Genomic DNA, 15,908 nt, shown 5'->3' with positions numbered 1-15,908 from the left:
AGCAAACTATTTCAAATTTTACTCATCAGTCCAGAGCACCTGCTGCCATTTTTCTGCACCCCAGTTCCTGTGTTTTCATGCATAGTTGAGTCACTTGGCCTTGTTTCCACGTCGGAGGTATGGCTTTTTGGCACTTCTGACCAGACTTCTCCGGACAGTAGGGTGTACCAGGGTCCCACTGTTTTCTGCCAATTCTGAGCTGATGGCACTGCTGGACATCTTCCGATTGCGATTAAGTTTCCTTGGCCGACCACTGCATCTACGGTCCTCAACGCTGCCCGTTTCTTTATGCTTCTTCAAAAGAGCTTGAACAGCACGAAGAGCCAATATTAATGTTTAATATAAGCTGTATAATATTTTATATTGATATTAGAAATAATGACGTGTGCAGACTTGGCAAATTGGATTTATTAGTAAAAGGCCAATGAAGCAGTTGTTAAGGATACACCCTTTCTTAATTCCTCCCACCGCTTCTGTTTTTGTATAAGAGAAACGGCCCACGAATGTATCGCCCATAGGTTTGTCCATTTGTGGATTTCCTGTTTCTCCTCTCAAAGCTAAAGATGTTACCTCATTGTTAACAGGAACAGACATCTGCTTCCATGATGACCCCCTCCCTCGGGAAGGGCAGCCTACGAACCTTGCGGAGCTTGCATCTTTTGAAGCTTTTTGATTGACGAACGGTCACAACATTCTACGTCATGTTTACATAAAAAGCTACACTTGTGTTTGTAAAGTTAAGTCTCACTGAGGGAACGGGCCTGATGTGACACTTCCAAGCTAGCTTGATTAAAGTTCTATTTGTGTTATCTCAACGATTTTTCCAGTTATTTCCAAGAAGGGTTCAACACTTGGCATCACAAACAGGATCTGAACTTGCCTCCACTCCCGGGACCAAAACATGGGTGTTTTTTTTTGTATCTGCATGGGTGCAGTGTTTGTCCTCTCCCTGACCTGAAAGTTGATTTGGCAAAAAATGGAAGTCGGTGGACAGGATGAGTGTGGGCGTTCAGTCTGACACAATAAGAAACTGGCTGAGCCATCTGGAACACTTAGTAACTGCAGACCCTTCAGACAAACATCGTCTCACACAGCTACAGAATCACTCAAAGGTAAGGGCTATTTCTAAAATCAGGATTGTTTAAATGAGGCCTGGAGGAAAATTAAATGGTACTTAAATGGTCCAGCAGCAAATGTTCTACACTAGAAAGTGGAGGAATTCTTGAGAGAAGTTACATTCTTTGGTTCAGCAACTGTACAAAATTCTCTGTTACTGCCCTAAACTCTCACCTGTTAGGATTGTGCATTTACAGTGCAGCAGCTTCTTTCAGGAAATCAGGGGCAACTTATGGAGCAAAGAAAGTCATCTTGTAAGTTTCTTGCAGTGCTGCACCGATTTCCTAACAGACTGCCCTGCTCTGCAGTGAGACTAATTGCCTGAAAGAAAGTGGCCTGGTTGTGATTATGTATGACTCATTCCCGGAATATAAATCATCAACTGATATTAGACCAATTAAAAAATAATGCACGCAGTACTGGATTAATTAAATATTGTACATGTTGCAGGACTTGTAAATCACAGGGAGACGGGAATGCTTAGCCACACAAGAAAAACAGCTTCTTCTCCTTTCTTGATGTAATGCTCTCATGACGGATTTTGGTCTTTGTTTCTGTTTGTTTGGAGAAAAATCAATGAACATTACAAGGGAACTTCTTTATATTATATCAGCAACTGTCAGCCTAATTGGGCTGGGAGGCAGATGGCAAAACACTGTCAGCGTGTTCCTCCTTTGATTAGCAGTCAACAAACCAACACTGACTTGTTCGCCCTCTCGGTTTCCATCTTGAAAAGGTGGGAGATGGATTGGCTGTGTCAGGCTTCTTCCTTCCCTCACCTTTCTGGACTTGCTCATTTATTTTCCAGATGTTGTTGATGGCACACATTGTGATGATTGGGGTTCTCTTCCTGTCCTACGGAACAGAGACCCAAGCAGACCAATCAGAGGTAAGCAGGGTCAATACTTGGATAATGGCAAACCAGATGATAGAAATAACAAATATCAGAGTCAAGGCAAAATAAGCACTGGAACGCAAGTATGTGAGATGGGGACTAGACATAGTTTTAGAACACAGATGAAGCAGAAGACGAATGACTTCACAGCAATAGGTCCTGAGAAGGTGTTTGTGTTGTACTTGTGTATAGGAGCTGGCACAGAAGGTGGAGACCCTGGAGTCAGAGCTGGCGACCATCAAGATGCAGCTGGCCTCAGCGCTCAAGAATCAGGTGGGCGAAACCAGCGGGCCAATTCACAGGCTCCCAGACGCAATACAGCTGCAGCTGACGACGGGGGAATAACTTGCGTTTGGTATCATGTTGTTAAGTGTTGTTCACGTTGTCTCATGTGCTTTACTTGTTATCAGCAAAGCTTTCCTCTTATCTCACTCCCATTCCATCTGGTTTTAGGTTTGCCTCTTTAAAAAGAAAGAAAAAGTTATCTCTATGCTGTCCACCAGTCTTCATGTAAAACATGTAGAGTACAGTTTTCTTGCATGATCCTTATCAATATATTATTTTTACAACCTGCCCTTGTCCCCCACAGCACACCATTGCCCTCTTCCACAGTTTAATGACTGATAAACGGCAACGATAACTAGAATTTAGTGTGTTTTCACCAAGTTTCATTACCTTATTTGTACTAATCTGCACCTTGCATGCTTTCAGCAGACTGACAGTTTCAATAGCAACAATGCCCAGCAGAGAGAGCAATCCTGCACATTGAGCAGCAGTAAGACAGGTGGGTCAGTGTATTGGGTTTTGATTTTACAGATATGGGTTAGAATTCTCAGACGTAAGCTGGGTACAATCATTTTAAACAGCTGTCCACAAATACAGTATCTGAATTCATAAGATGGTGTCTGCCATTTTGTTACACAGAATTTGTTTTATTGTTATAACCTATGGCTGTTGTAGAGCTCTCTTGCAAAAATGTGTTGCCAAGATTAATAATGCGTAATGGAGAAGTAACTCAGAAGTGTCTGGGTATCAACAGTATGTCCAGCCATTGAGAGAGCAATGGCCTTTTTGTAATAACTCACCTAGTTATCTAATAATGCAAAAGCCCTGAAATCCTCAAGCCTCATTCATCCATGAAAACCTATCTGGGATTCTCAATGGCCTTGTCCCACTCCACATCTCTTCAGCACAGTGTTCACTCTGAACACAAAACTGTGACATCACTATCTGTGACCCTGTCCCTGTCTTATACCCTGTAGGCCCCCCGCCTGTCTATTTCTTCGTCTCCTACCCAGCTGATCTGAAGGGCAAGGTAGACATCATCAAATTCAGCAATGCATTTGTGAACATAGGTCAGGCCTACAACCCTGCCACTGGCATCTTCGCCTGCCCCGTTTCGGGCATCTACCAGGTGTTCTTTTCTTCCAACTTTGGCCGGGGGACGACCACCAACCTCTGGCTGGTGAAAGATGGGCACAAGCTGATCATAAGCCACTCTGACCTGCCTGGGCACACTGTGGGCAACCAGGTCCTCACACTGCTGGAGCTGCAGAAGGGCAGCCACCTCTGGGTGACACAAGATGGCGGCATGACCTGGTCGGGTCCAAACTACCACGCAATCAACTTTGGGGGATACCTGCTGTACCCATTACCAGACAAACAGAAGCCCTGAGGAGGGAGGAGGAGCAGATTAATTCAACTGTAGATTTCCACTGAACACTATAGGCTTCAGAACCCCAGCCCCATTTTAATACTTCTTTAGTTAGCTTTCCAACTAGCTCACCTATTCAGACCTATTGTATAACAAGCACAATGAATATGGTAGTTGCTGTATCTTGTACTGCTCATCTTTTATTGTATTTATAATTTTCTTTTTGGAGGAGGGCAACAGTGACAACCCAAAACAATGTAACTGTCAAACAATGTCATGTTTTAGACTACTTTGTTAGGGTGTGACACAGTTGTGTTAATCAGTGCGACTTACCTGAAAGCCAAAACTGTGCATATTCAGGGAGATAATCAAAAGGTGACAGATTATAGAAGCGTAGTGCTAAACTTTACATTTATTTTCATTATAATCTTTGCATTGTTGTCATGATGTTCATTTCCTTTTGTTTATAAGACATTAGTTTGTATTTACTACTTTTGTAGTATTTAAGTATCTCACTAATTATTACTTCCTTGGAAATGTATAGAGCCAGTGTCTTTGGGTTATTTCAATCAGTATAAGCAGTATAAAGGTTGTGTTTTCTTGGGGTTTGTGAACACAGGGATTTAGTTTGGGGCTTATACAGGCTTTGATGATGACATTTGCTGCCTGGAGCATGTTGGCCAACAGTCAAGGCTGATATCCTTTGGACAACGGCCACATAGGCAATTTTCAAGAAATCACACTCAACTACACCAGTCATAAATAAGATCAGGCATGTTAATTGTATTTTTAAATATTATGCATACGGTAATTCTATTTCTACAATTGGATTTCAACAAGGTGTAGTCAGTTTTGATAGGTTAAGACTGCAACTTGTTGGTCATCTCCGGAGACACAATCTTAAGTCATGCTTTGGCACCTGCAAACACCTGCTGGCCGGAGATATCGCAATAATACTATAATTGTACGTGTGCGGCTACAGGACTAATATATCCCAGGTGCGATTTGAGACTGGGTTGATGCAGAGTAAAGAAAAAAAATAAAAGACTGACAAATCCAATTTTTTAATTTGTTTTATATTAAATTACTCCAGTATAGCCAAAACATGAATCCGGTTGTTCATTTTGCCATCGAAAACAGACCTCTTCTAGAACTGGAGGGGTTCAGTGATTCAGTCAGCTTACCTGGCTGGATCAGCACCCACATCCTGGCCGCACCCTCTCGGCCATTTCAATTGAGTAACCATTGAATCAAGTCAGTTAATACAGGGCCTGGCTGGCTGTAAAAAAAACAAAACCTACCTTTTCAGTGGCTGTCCACAGCTGCCTCGCAGAACGACTGTATGAGGTGACTGTACCGTAACATCAACCTGCATTATAGTTCTCTTGGCACAGATTCCTCGGCATATGAACTCCATCACTGATTTGATATCATGTATGGATAGAACATTGCCTTTTGTTTATTGCACAGCATAAAAAATAAATACATTCAAACTTACTAATAATGGAATCAATTGTGTAATGGAGTCTGTCGGCAGAGAGCCTTTTAGACAGTAGAGACTTTGTGTTCCTGTGTTCAGTGAGAAACAGGGATGGTGATCCAGGGGACCTCAAACACTTCTCACGGTAACAACTGCCTCCTCAGTACTGTACAGTGGTGAATGGCTCTATGTAGAAGACCGTGTTGCTGGAATTAACGCAATAAATACAGTAAGAGCAGCAGGACCCCGTCCTGGTCCAATAAATCAAAGCAGATGTTAAAATATGAATTCAAGTTCAATGTCTCCCGTAACATTATTTAATGCCTCGTATACAATGAACAAAAAAGTCAAACAAAACAAATGTAAGCCATTATTAAATGTTGGTTTATTTCTTTTTTTTTCTTTTTCTTGCTTGCTTTCTTTTTTTGTTTTGTTTTTTAAAGTTGCCCAATAAATCTGACAAAATTGAAACATGTTATAATTCAGTTTTTAAAACTGGATGTGTGTCCACAGCTATTCCAGGTCAGAGCAATGGCAAACGGATTGTGCGCTGTACACCGTTCCGTCCTGATCGCAGGGAGCAGCCGAGGAAGGGTTGGAACCAAAAGACTAAATGGGGGGGGGGTTGGGGGACGACAGGAGGAAGCAACATAGTCGGGGTCCAGAGTGTTGCATCAGTAGGGTCTTGACACATAGGCCCCGCCCACCTCTCCTTAACCCCACACACCTCACCACATGCTTCTGCACTCAGAGCCACCACCAGCACGTCACACGCATCAAGGGCTGCCGTGTAGCCACAGTGGGTTGCAAACTGGGACAAGGCCTTTGACACGAGGGACTGCTTTGAAGACTGGGGTGGAAGCTGGTCAATAACCAATGAGGCTCAGGGTGAAAAGGAGTGGGGGGCAACTCAATTAGAAGAGGTACAGCCCGTGTTCCTATCCCCTACGATGTCATTTCCTCTGTGTGGCAGTGAAAATGGGGGGGGGGGGGGTTCAGGTTGGCATTGTGCAGTCCATCACCCTCGGAAAGCAGGAGTGGAGGTGGGCTGGTTTTTTTGGGGTTGGGGGGGGAATTCATGTTTTCTATAAATACACGATTCCTCTTGAATCCTCTCACATGTGGCACAGAGCCACACAGCCCTGGGAACCCCATCCCACTGCACAGCCTAACTCGGGCCCCATCCCCACCCAAAGCAACCCCCACCACTCGTGTCTCAGTGTGCAGGTCGGAAAGCAAATGTACCAGTCTGGGTGCAAGGACTTTCTTTTCTTTTCTTTTCTTTCTTTCTTTTTATTTTAGGGTGAAGTGAAGATCATTTAACCACTGTCCGTGAACAGCTCTTGTGCCCCCTAGCGTGATTCCTATAGGTCTGTCTCTTATCTACGTGGCCTACACATCAATGCGATTCCTTCAGTAAAATGTGCTTAAAATGACTTATTTTTCTGTCTGAAACAAAATAAAAATAAAAAACAAAAAAAAACAAAAAACAAAAAAGGCATTAACAAGTCAAGTGAAGGCTAAACTCTTCATAGTTTAAAATAAATGAATACAGCTTATATACAATATCTCAGAGGCTACTTGAAATCCACCTTAATAATGATTATCTTCATTGTTTCTCAAGGACCTGTGACCTTAATATTTAACCAATTATTGTTTTATTAATTTTTTTATTCATTTTTTTTTCTAAAAAGAAAATCAAAAGTGAATCCAACCTGGAACAGTTTGTGTAACAATGTTTCTTTCCCCAAAGTTTCTTTTTGTGTCTGCATGAGTAAATTAATCTTGTATTTTAAACAAACCTTTTTTTCTCCGGTCTCTTTGCGTTCAATAAAACGCCACCAGCTGGCAGCTGTGTAACTGATCTGTTAAAATCACAGGTATGAAAAGATTGAAACAGTGGAGGAAAACAATTGCATCTAATCTCAGAAACAAACAGTGAGAAAACTTTTCAAAAAACATTTTTTTCCTGTCCTTTCTCCTTTAACAATCCAATCTCATTCATTCCTTATTTTTTAATATATATATTTATATATCTTTTGTAAGAAAATCTGTCTCTTAAAGTTGTAAAAGAAAAAAAAAAAGTCAATCACTCTGCCATAGTTCATTGAGCTCCTGCTGCCGTACTCATCCAGGGGAACCGCAGTCGTGTCCTCTACCCAGTCCATCACCGGCCACTGTCGGCATGAAAAGGGTCTCCAAATCTGAAATCTTATTCTGGAGTCCAAATCCAGTTGGTTTTGCTAGCCTTGGAAAAAATCAGCAGTGTTCCTGTATTGTTCCTTACAAAAAGAAAAACAAATCTAAAACATTTTCGTTGTTTCGTTCTGTCCGTTTCACAACTGGATAGCAGGATATGTGTCATGAACGTCGAGGCGTTGCCTGTGGACTGCGCTGTCCGTGATGCTGCCGTGTCACAGCAGGACCGCCTGGCTGGCAGCAGCCTCCCGGGAGGGCGCGGGGGGGGGGGGGGGGCGGGCGGGGAGGGGCTGGCGGGTGCTACGGGGAGTGCGTGGCCGGACTGCTTTGGGCCGAGCTGGGCGAAAGGCTGGGGCTGACGCTCCCTGGGGGGGGACCTCCGGCTCTCGCCAAGCTGTTCCCCTGGGGATCCAGGCCCTCCGAGTTCTCCAGCATCTCCTGGATGAGTGGGGGCATGGAGCCCGGGATCTCCATCTTCAGCGTGATGACCCGCTCAGCACCTGTGGGGGGGGCACACAGACAGGCAGGGTTGGACCAGAGCGAGCGAGGAGATCCACACACAAATGTACAAACCAGAAAAGGCAGCCCGCCTCCTGGAGACACGTGAAGTGGTTTATACACAGCTCGGGCTCGGGCTCACCTTTGGCGCTGATGCTCCTCAGGTCAGTGATCTTCATCAGCATCTTGGGGAACATGTGGGGCTTGTGCGGCCGCCGCTTCCTCACGTAGATCTTCAGGGCCTCCAGCAGGGGCTCCTGCAGCGTGTCCACCCGGTCCGACTGCTCCAGGTCCTGCCGGTCTGAATACAGAGAGAGAGAGGATGATCAGCACCGGAGGACACACACACAAACCTCAGGACACACACAGACCGGGAGCTGCAGCACTGGACACAACATCCACAAGACTAAATAAATGCCACGTGGGCAGAACATCATACTGGTGTTACACCGTCTATCACACACTACCCAGGTTTGATACATTAACCCACCGCTAGATGGTACTGTTCTCTACCAAATAATCACCTGAGCCAATCTCAGTGTCTAACCTGAACCTGAAGTGCAGGACTGGAGACATCTCCTCCATTTGAGTAAAGTGTTGGCAACAACCTATATTTAGCTAGCCTCTGTGAGTGTTTCCATTTTTTAGCTTTTATTTGACCATCTGGGAAACAAAACAAAAAGCCTTGGACAAGAGCATGGGCAAAATAATAATAATATTATTAAGAAACATTCTGCGATTACTGTGTTCAGAGTAAATAGGAGTGGTGTGAACAGTGGACCAAACAGCAGAAAAGGAGCACATAAGGCAGACAGAACGGAGGGTGGGAGGGCCCATCTCACAGCTGCCTGGACTTGGTGTCAAACTCCACTGGTGCAGTACCTCCACAGAGTAGACAGATAGCGCTGAGCAGCCCGGTCTCCGCGTCATCCATCTCCAGGGGTAGTAGCTGGTTGGCAAAGGCGAACACCAGGTCTGTGAGTGGCCCAAAGCCGGCGTTGTGCATCTGCGTGCGGTTCAGCGTTAGCCCGTCCGAGAACGTCATGGTGTCCTGCTCGGGCGTGTAGCGTGTGCAGATCCGAAGAATCTGAGAGAGCAGCACAGAAGGGGGTGGCAGTGAGGCACAAATCCAAGACCATACCCTCATTCACACAAAAACTGATACACTCACACACACACCCTGACACACTTGCACACTGGACCCAGCATCTGCCTGTATAGTCGCATTAGTAAAGGTTCATGATTAAAACCCAGTTACTGAACACAGTCATACAGAACAAGACATTCAGCCTTTACCAGGGAGGCCCACTTGGAGGCTGCACTTATTCCCCATTTTAACTCTAGCACTGTACCAGGACCCTTAGCTCTCTTAAGTCTTAGATAGTGGTGATGTGGGAGAGGAGGCTGTCTGTGCCGGGCACTCACCAGGATGTCAAGGCAGGCGGCTTTGAGCAGAGTGATTTGGTCTGCGATGGTTAGTGTGGTGAAGCCTGGCAGCTGTTTGGCGAATTCGACGGTTTTGATGATACACTTGGTGGAGAGTTCGCTGAACTTGTCCCAGAGGTCGATGTCCAGAGACACACGCTGGTCCGAGCTGTTATTCTGAGAGGCAGAAGGAAGGGGGGGAGAGAGAAAGAGTCAGTGAGGGGCCGTCACAACACTTTTGCATTTGTCTGCATCTACAGCTGGACGAGTGTGACAGACTATGATGCGTTTCATCAAAGATCATCCCCTAACCAAACTGGGCTGGAGCCTGAGAGCTGCGAACGCTAACACGGGGTCCTGGCTCGGCCCCGTCACCCACAATGCCGTGCAGCCATGACAGTGATACAGGGAGCAGGGGCGGGGAAAGCTGTTGGTCCTTACTGTAGTGTATTTGCCCAGCTGGCAGAGGGAGGGGAAGGTCTCCTGGTGGGCCTTGCGGACCTTCTCGATCATGTCCTCGGTGGCTGCGCTCAGGACATAGCTCTCCGTACACTCCTGCTTCTTCTCGTCCTTCTTCTTCTTGTTGCGGTCGTTCCTCACCGCTGTAGGGAGGGAAGGAAGGGGGGAGGAGAGAGAGAGAGAGAGAGAGAGAGAGAGTGCGGTTACAAGGCATGTTGCTGGTGTCCATGAGGTTGGAGATGGGTGGGCAGGAATGGTGGGAGCAGTGTGGGGGAGTACAAAGAGTGAGGTCTGCTGGGTCAGCTAGTCAACGAGGTACGCGGGCCGGTCCTAAAAGAGGCTGTGTGGACTTGTGGGAAGAGAGGCTCCGAGCCGGGATGCTTCCTAGGCTAGAAATGAGGGAGTGGGAACAGGGCACCAGGCTGGGGCAGGAAGGAAGGGGGGAGCCCTCTGGGTGAGATCAAGGGCCCCAGCACCAGCATGTGTCAACAGCTGAGAAATGTAGAAAACGTCAACCTGACAGCTAGTGGCTTGGAAAGGGGAAGCTGCTCTGTGCTGACCAGGCGAAAAAGGAAAAAAAGAAAATACAAAACATTCAATTCCCTCTGGTAACAAGCCCCCCTCCGCCAAACACACACACAAGTTAATGTTATTTCTTCCTCCTAACTAATCCCCTGAATGCCCCCCGCTTCCCTCCCCCTCCCCGCCCCCACCCTTCACGAGAAGCCACAGTGATGCTTCCGCTGTGCACCCCCCCCTGCGAGAGGGAACCCTGCTGGCACTGGAGGAGTCGGGTGATGAATGGCGGTAGGGGATGAAGTCGTTAATAACACTGACAAATCACCACTGCTTTCATTAGACCCCTGAGCTAATCTAATAACATAATATGACAAATATCCAAGTGGTAATGGTTTAAAAGGCTCTACTGAACCCACACATCCACCCCCCCTCCAATCCCCTCCTCCCTCTCTCTCTCTCTGCTAAGCCCAGCCTCGCAGTCACAGCTTTACTCACACCAGGGAGAGCGCGTAACAAAGCTGCAATCACCCGCCCCGGCTCCCAGTCCCCCCGGCCTCCCCAGAAGGCTCGGTTTTCAAATGAACCTGATTTCTGCAGGGCAGGCATCCAAAATGCTGAGGATGTGAGCTACAGCCATGCGTTTGAAGGTGGCCGATTTCATTAATCAACTGTCTGGGAGTATCGGGGGGGGAGGGCTGTGGTAAAGACACTGACACTGAGGGGAAGATCAAAGGCTTTTTTTTTGTGTGTGTGTTTTATTCTAAAGTAGTCAGAGGAGGAAAATACTAACAATTACATTTTTTGAGGGGATGTCCATTTTTTTGTTTTTTGAAAGCACACCATTGTTAATTTCACCAAATGTGCATCTTTAATCATCGAAAAACAAACAAGGACACTATTACCGTGGTATTTAGCTCACTGACATGGTGGGTTGCTCAATGGATCTGTAACTAGAATTGAAGGCCACAGCCTAAGAGTACCTGGACATGTGTGGAGGGAGCTAAATGGCACATCACTGCAGAAAAGCTCTTCAGTTTGTTTCAATAGGAATAAAATACAAAAAAACACAGAAAAAAAAAATATATTAAATAAGCAGCAGCAGCAGCAGCATCATCTTGGCTAGGAAAAATGTCCACCCCCTTTCCTTCCACCCTCTCTCCACCCCCTTCCTCTACCTCTCTCTCGCTCTCTCTCTCTCCCTGCATTTTGGGTTTATCACAGGCCTCTGGAGATCTAAAATTAATTAATAAATAAAAGCAGGTTCCTGCATCCTTAAAGCACAGACATTACCCAAGTTGACAAATTGGCAGCACAGTCATAAGCTGCACAACACAATTTAATGAAGTCATTAAAGAACTATTAGCTGAGGCCGATAATCACTCATGGCGGATTGGGAAGTTTAATAACTTGGTGTGTGTGTGTGTGTGTGTGTGTGTGTGTGTGTGTGTCTATGGGTGGGTAAGCGAGTGAGCACACATTGGGGGCTGGGATAATGCACAAATCACTCGTCCTTTTGGCAAATTCAATAATAAAAAAACGGGGTGGGAGTCATTGATGGTGTGGGGGGGAGTTGGGCTTGGGGGTTGGCTGGTGCTGGAGAGGGAGACGAGGATAATTTGGGAGAAGAAAATTAAAGCACTGACAGGTCGTCCATCATAGAGATTAAATTCAATGGAAGGATAAAAATGTCACTGTTCTCAGCTTCTCTGGTGCCGTGTTGTTTTTTTTTCTCTCCTCTCCCTGCACCACTCTCTTTGCAAAAGACATTGATGAAATTTATATACATATTTATTCATAAATAAATAAATAAATATGTTTTTTTTTTTGTTTTTTTTACACAAATGAAATGACTGTTCTGGTAAAGGGTTTTTGCTTACCGAGGGGAGCCCCGTCTGAAAGTCCCTGCCTGTTGTCCAGGGCGGGGAAGAGGGGGGCTTCTGGACTCGTCCCGGCTTTAGTGCTGGAGCGAGCTGAGGCACAAGGAGGGGCAGCAGTTTACCCCCTGGGTCACAGAGTAACAGGGGACTCCAACACTAGGCTCCCCACATGACTACACCTGCCGCTCGCAACTACTAGCATCAGTCCACCCTGCTACACTGCCCTCTCAGCGCCAGCCACTGTGCTCCCCGGCCTGCCCGAGGCCCCTACTCTAGCCCCCACTTTGCCACACTGCCTCCCCCATCTCTGGTGCCACTCTGCCTGTGTTTGCGGTTCACAGTGCTGAATTACCGCCGACTGCTTGTGATGGTGCTGTCTTGGTGTGGTGTCGCATGCTCTGAGACCTGCAGTATCATCTGTGTCTTCATTTACAGCATGGCTATTCACTTCGATAAGCACGTACACCTCTCCCTCTATTTTCGACCACACGTGGCAGTTGACGTTTCAAAGCCCAAAAACCAGGGCACCCTGCCTTCACTCGCCTTCTTTAAAAACACAGGCCTGGCTTTGTCAGACTCAGGTCAGCACCAGCCACAGACAGAGCAAGGAGGCCATGTGAGGCTTGGGCTGCTCAGAGCTGCAGGGTGGTGCGGTTCAGGCCCATGCCCTGGGTCGGGTGACTGTCATGCCCGGTGGCAGTGTGCCAGCCCCAGATGGCTGGATCTCCCCCAATCCTGGGATTCTAAAGTTCACCTCGGAAAGGTCGACCACCAGTGTGCAGCAGAGCAGGTGGGCAGGTCGACACACGAACGCGCACACAGAGGGCAAAGGGCTGTGCAGAATAATTCCACTACCTCCTAGTCTCTCTCTCTCTCTGGGTCTCTCTCTCTGCCTAACAACTCTCTCTCCCTCAGAGCCCACATGTACGTGAAGATTTGCATCTGTAACTGCAGTGCTCCTGGGCCCATATTGAGAGATAATGAGATAACGCCACTGTGCCATCTGCACACCCCAGCCCTGCCAAGTTCAGCTCGTTTCATAGCGAAGACAAACGGGAGACCAGCGTTTGGGCCTGGCCTCTTCCTCTACTCCTGTTGCCAGTGGTCTGTGGTGTACTGACGTGTGGGCTACCTCCGTTTGGGATTATGTGCTGAGGTGCTGCACAGTGTTTACATATCGTGTGTGTATTGGATTGAATCACTGCCTGTGCGCTGCGTAACAAACACATGACCATCCTGCGAGAGAACAGCAGCACATGTTGCTGCAATAATCCTGCAAGTCACAATCTGCTACGAAACGTACCAAAAAAAATAAACGAAAAAAGGAAAAGTAGAACAAAACGGTCATTTTAAATAGTAATTCCCCCTACTGGAAGTATCAATAGAGCGATCTCAGTGGTCGACAGTACACCTGAGAGACCACAAGATGGCAATAGAGCTCTGATTGAGTTGGGTTGTCTTTGCTTGAGGTCTGGAAAATCCTTTTATTTTCTTTGAGATCCAAGCTTGATTAATGGTTATATTCACCGGAGGCGAGTGTTAAAGATGGGTTACTTACAGGGGACCAACTAAGTGTTTGAAATCACCAGCCACAGAAACTGAAAGTGATGGAGCGCTTGAGAGAGAAAAAGGTTTTAACCAGAGAGAAATACATGATCTTCAGGTTGGGTAAGACACAACAAGAGGCTCTGGGTTTATAACACTTTGCCCGGGCTTTACTTATAATGCCTTTGGGCTATTCCTTGGTGATTAAAAGTTAAAACCACAGTCGGAGCAAACAGGACACTTGTCTGAAGTAAGGTGTTAAAAAATGTGATCCTGTCAAGTCACTGCCAATCCCCCAGCCCCTCACTGACAATCAAGCGGTTCAGCCTGACAGCGGTGTGAATTAAAAGCCGAGGGGTTTGCTAAAAACGGCCATTATTTTAACGCCATCTCAAAAAAACTAAGCGCAAAAAATTTAAAATAAAAGACAAACCAAAAGAGAGGAGAGGCTAATGCAGACTGACACCTGGTATTTGAGTCAGACCAGGTGCCACCAGAGACATCATTTCAATTACAGGACAACCACCACACGCCTCCCCCAGCCCCCTGCTCTGCCTTCTCTTGAGGGCAGTGTAACGGCATGTCCGAGCGCCGGAGTGGAAACTAAGTGCAGGTGCACTGAGGAGCTCCGAGGTGGTGTCAAAAATACAGCTGCCTAGACTGCTTAGGAGAAAACCAGCAGCCTATTGATCCCATGGATTCGGCACATCGGTCAGAACTCGCTCCTCTCCCCATCGCAACAGTGCCTTTGTTTGTATAAAAACCAAACCAAGCCCAGAGCCCAGTAATTCAGCCCCGTTCTCAGATAGCTGAACTGCGATGCGAGGACCTGTGGATGACCTGTGGGTCAGGCCCAGCAGGAGACGACAGGACACCCCAGCTGTGATCTCTTGCACAACATACCTGCTCGTCCCTGCGCTTCTTTTATAGACTTAAAGAAATACACATATTTTTCTCCGAGCCTGTGATCGGCACAGGCTCTGATCATCAAGACAAGCCTACACCCTTCATCTCCTGCTATTTATACTGGAGATATATATAAAAAAAAAAAAAAAAACTGTACAGATCTCAGATCCTTCCTGAAGGCACAGGAAACCTGATTGCGCCCCTTGAAAGCGAGCAGCAAACCATTAACGTCATGAGCCCAATTCCCCCTCTTGTAAATCAGAAGAACAAACGCACAATTGCCTTTTATTTCAGATCACAGGGAAGGCAGGCAGGATTAGGCATCTATTCTCAGGCCCCAGGCCCTAAAGCCACTGTGCTTCTCATCTAAATCTCCTCAGACCTGTACTCCCTCCTCCCTTCCCCCACACACTTCCCAGTGCCACACCTCAATTTTGACTCCCACCTCCCTGAAGCTCTCACACACACACAATTATCTCTCTCTCTCTCTCTCCATCTATCTTTGGAATGGGATCAAAACTCAAATGAGGAGGGAAGCACATGGAGAACAAGGGACACTAAGCAGGAAGGGGCTTTAGACACTCACCAGGGCCTGTGAAGGTTCCACACTTGATGTGGGGTGGGGTGGGAAGGGGGAGGAGAGTGTTTGGGAGTGCTGAGTGTGCTGCTGTGGTGCGGTGTGGTGCGGTGAGGTGCAAGTGGCACGGGCGTGTCTCCCCCGGGTGCTCGGCTCCCTGTACTCACACTCCTTGGACATCCCCACTTCCAGGCACTTCTGCAGCCGGCAGTACTGGCAGCGGTTGCGCGTGACTTTGTTAATGATGCAGTTCTTGTCACGGTGGCAGGTGTATACCATGTTTTTCTGGATGCTCCGCCTGAAGAAACCCTACAGGGCAGAGAGAGAGAGACTGGATGTTAAAAAAAAAAAACTGATCTGAAAATATATTAAGCCCATGTCAAACCAAGCAAATTTGATTACGCAACAAATTAAAAATATATCCAAGTACTTTGGAGTCAATTAAACAACTATTTTTTTGCAGGGTGTTGCACGTAGATATACAGAAATGACACCTGTATGTGCAATTCTGTATGGATGAAGAGTGAGATTATGTCAAGGCTGTTTGAGGCTCAATATACAGTCCAGAAAAGCAGGGGTTAATGAAACAAAGACAGAGCTATGAAAACAGAAGACAGTATTGAGGCAAGGTTGATATGAAAATGAAAACCGGATAGACTGGTTGTTGGACTGGAGAGAGAGAAAGATTAAAGCCCGAACTGTAAGACGATCAGATGACTAAAGTCAAAGAGACGGGAGGTGGGGTTAAGGTTTACAGG

General features: G+C 46.6%; 2 protein-coding genes across 7 annotated transcripts in view; one reads left to right on the top strand and one right to left on the bottom strand.

The window, feature by feature from the left end:
* Positions 1–783: 783 nt before the first annotated feature.
* Positions 784–5,616, top strand: LOC136743548 (complement C1q-like protein 2). Of its 2 annotated transcripts, none has more exons than XM_066698682.1 (5): positions 784–1,112; positions 1,925–2,005; positions 2,204–2,284; positions 2,723–2,795; positions 3,274–5,616. In XM_066698682.1, exons 1-5 carry the CDS (start codon positions 996–998, stop codon positions 3,684–3,686), a joined length of 765 nt encoding a protein of 254 aa, XP_066554779.1. In that variant the 5' UTR covers positions 784–995; the 3' UTR covers positions 3,687–5,616. The 2 variants fall into 2 exon arrangements, with proteins under 2 accessions (XP_066554779.1, XP_066554781.1); XM_066698684.1 differs by having other exon boundaries at positions 785–1,112; positions 2,726–2,795.
* Positions 5,509–15,908, bottom strand: part of raraa (retinoic acid receptor, alpha a) — a 158,488-nt gene continuing 148,088 nt past the window's right edge. For 3 of the 5 annotated variants that reach the window (XM_066698678.1, XM_066698679.1, XM_066698677.1), the window contains 7 exons: positions 15,318–15,459; positions 12,123–12,215; positions 9,709–9,869; positions 9,268–9,444; positions 8,725–8,929; positions 7,985–8,143; positions 5,509–7,844 (listed from right to left, as the gene is read on the bottom strand). In XM_066698678.1, coding sequence (XP_066554775.1) covers positions 7,645–7,844; positions 7,985–8,143; positions 8,725–8,929; positions 9,268–9,444; positions 9,709–9,869; positions 12,123–12,215; positions 15,318–15,459 — 1,137 coding nt within the window. In that variant the 3' untranslated portion in view covers positions 5,509–7,644. The remainder of the gene's footprint in view (positions 7,845–7,984; positions 8,144–8,724; positions 8,930–9,267; positions 9,445–9,708; positions 9,870–12,122; positions 12,216–15,317; positions 15,460–15,908) is intronic. The other 2 variants (XM_066698681.1, XM_066698680.1) reach the window with 1 other exon arrangement.

Source organism: Amia ocellicauda, chromosome 3, assembly GCF_036373705.1.
Source record: "Amia ocellicauda isolate fAmiCal2 chromosome 3, fAmiCal2.hap1, whole genome shotgun sequence".
In the NCBI taxonomy this organism is placed as follows: Eukaryota; Metazoa; Chordata; class Actinopteri; order Amiiformes; family Amiidae; genus Amia; species Amia ocellicauda.
This window is presented reverse-complemented; position numbering and strand designations above follow the sequence as displayed.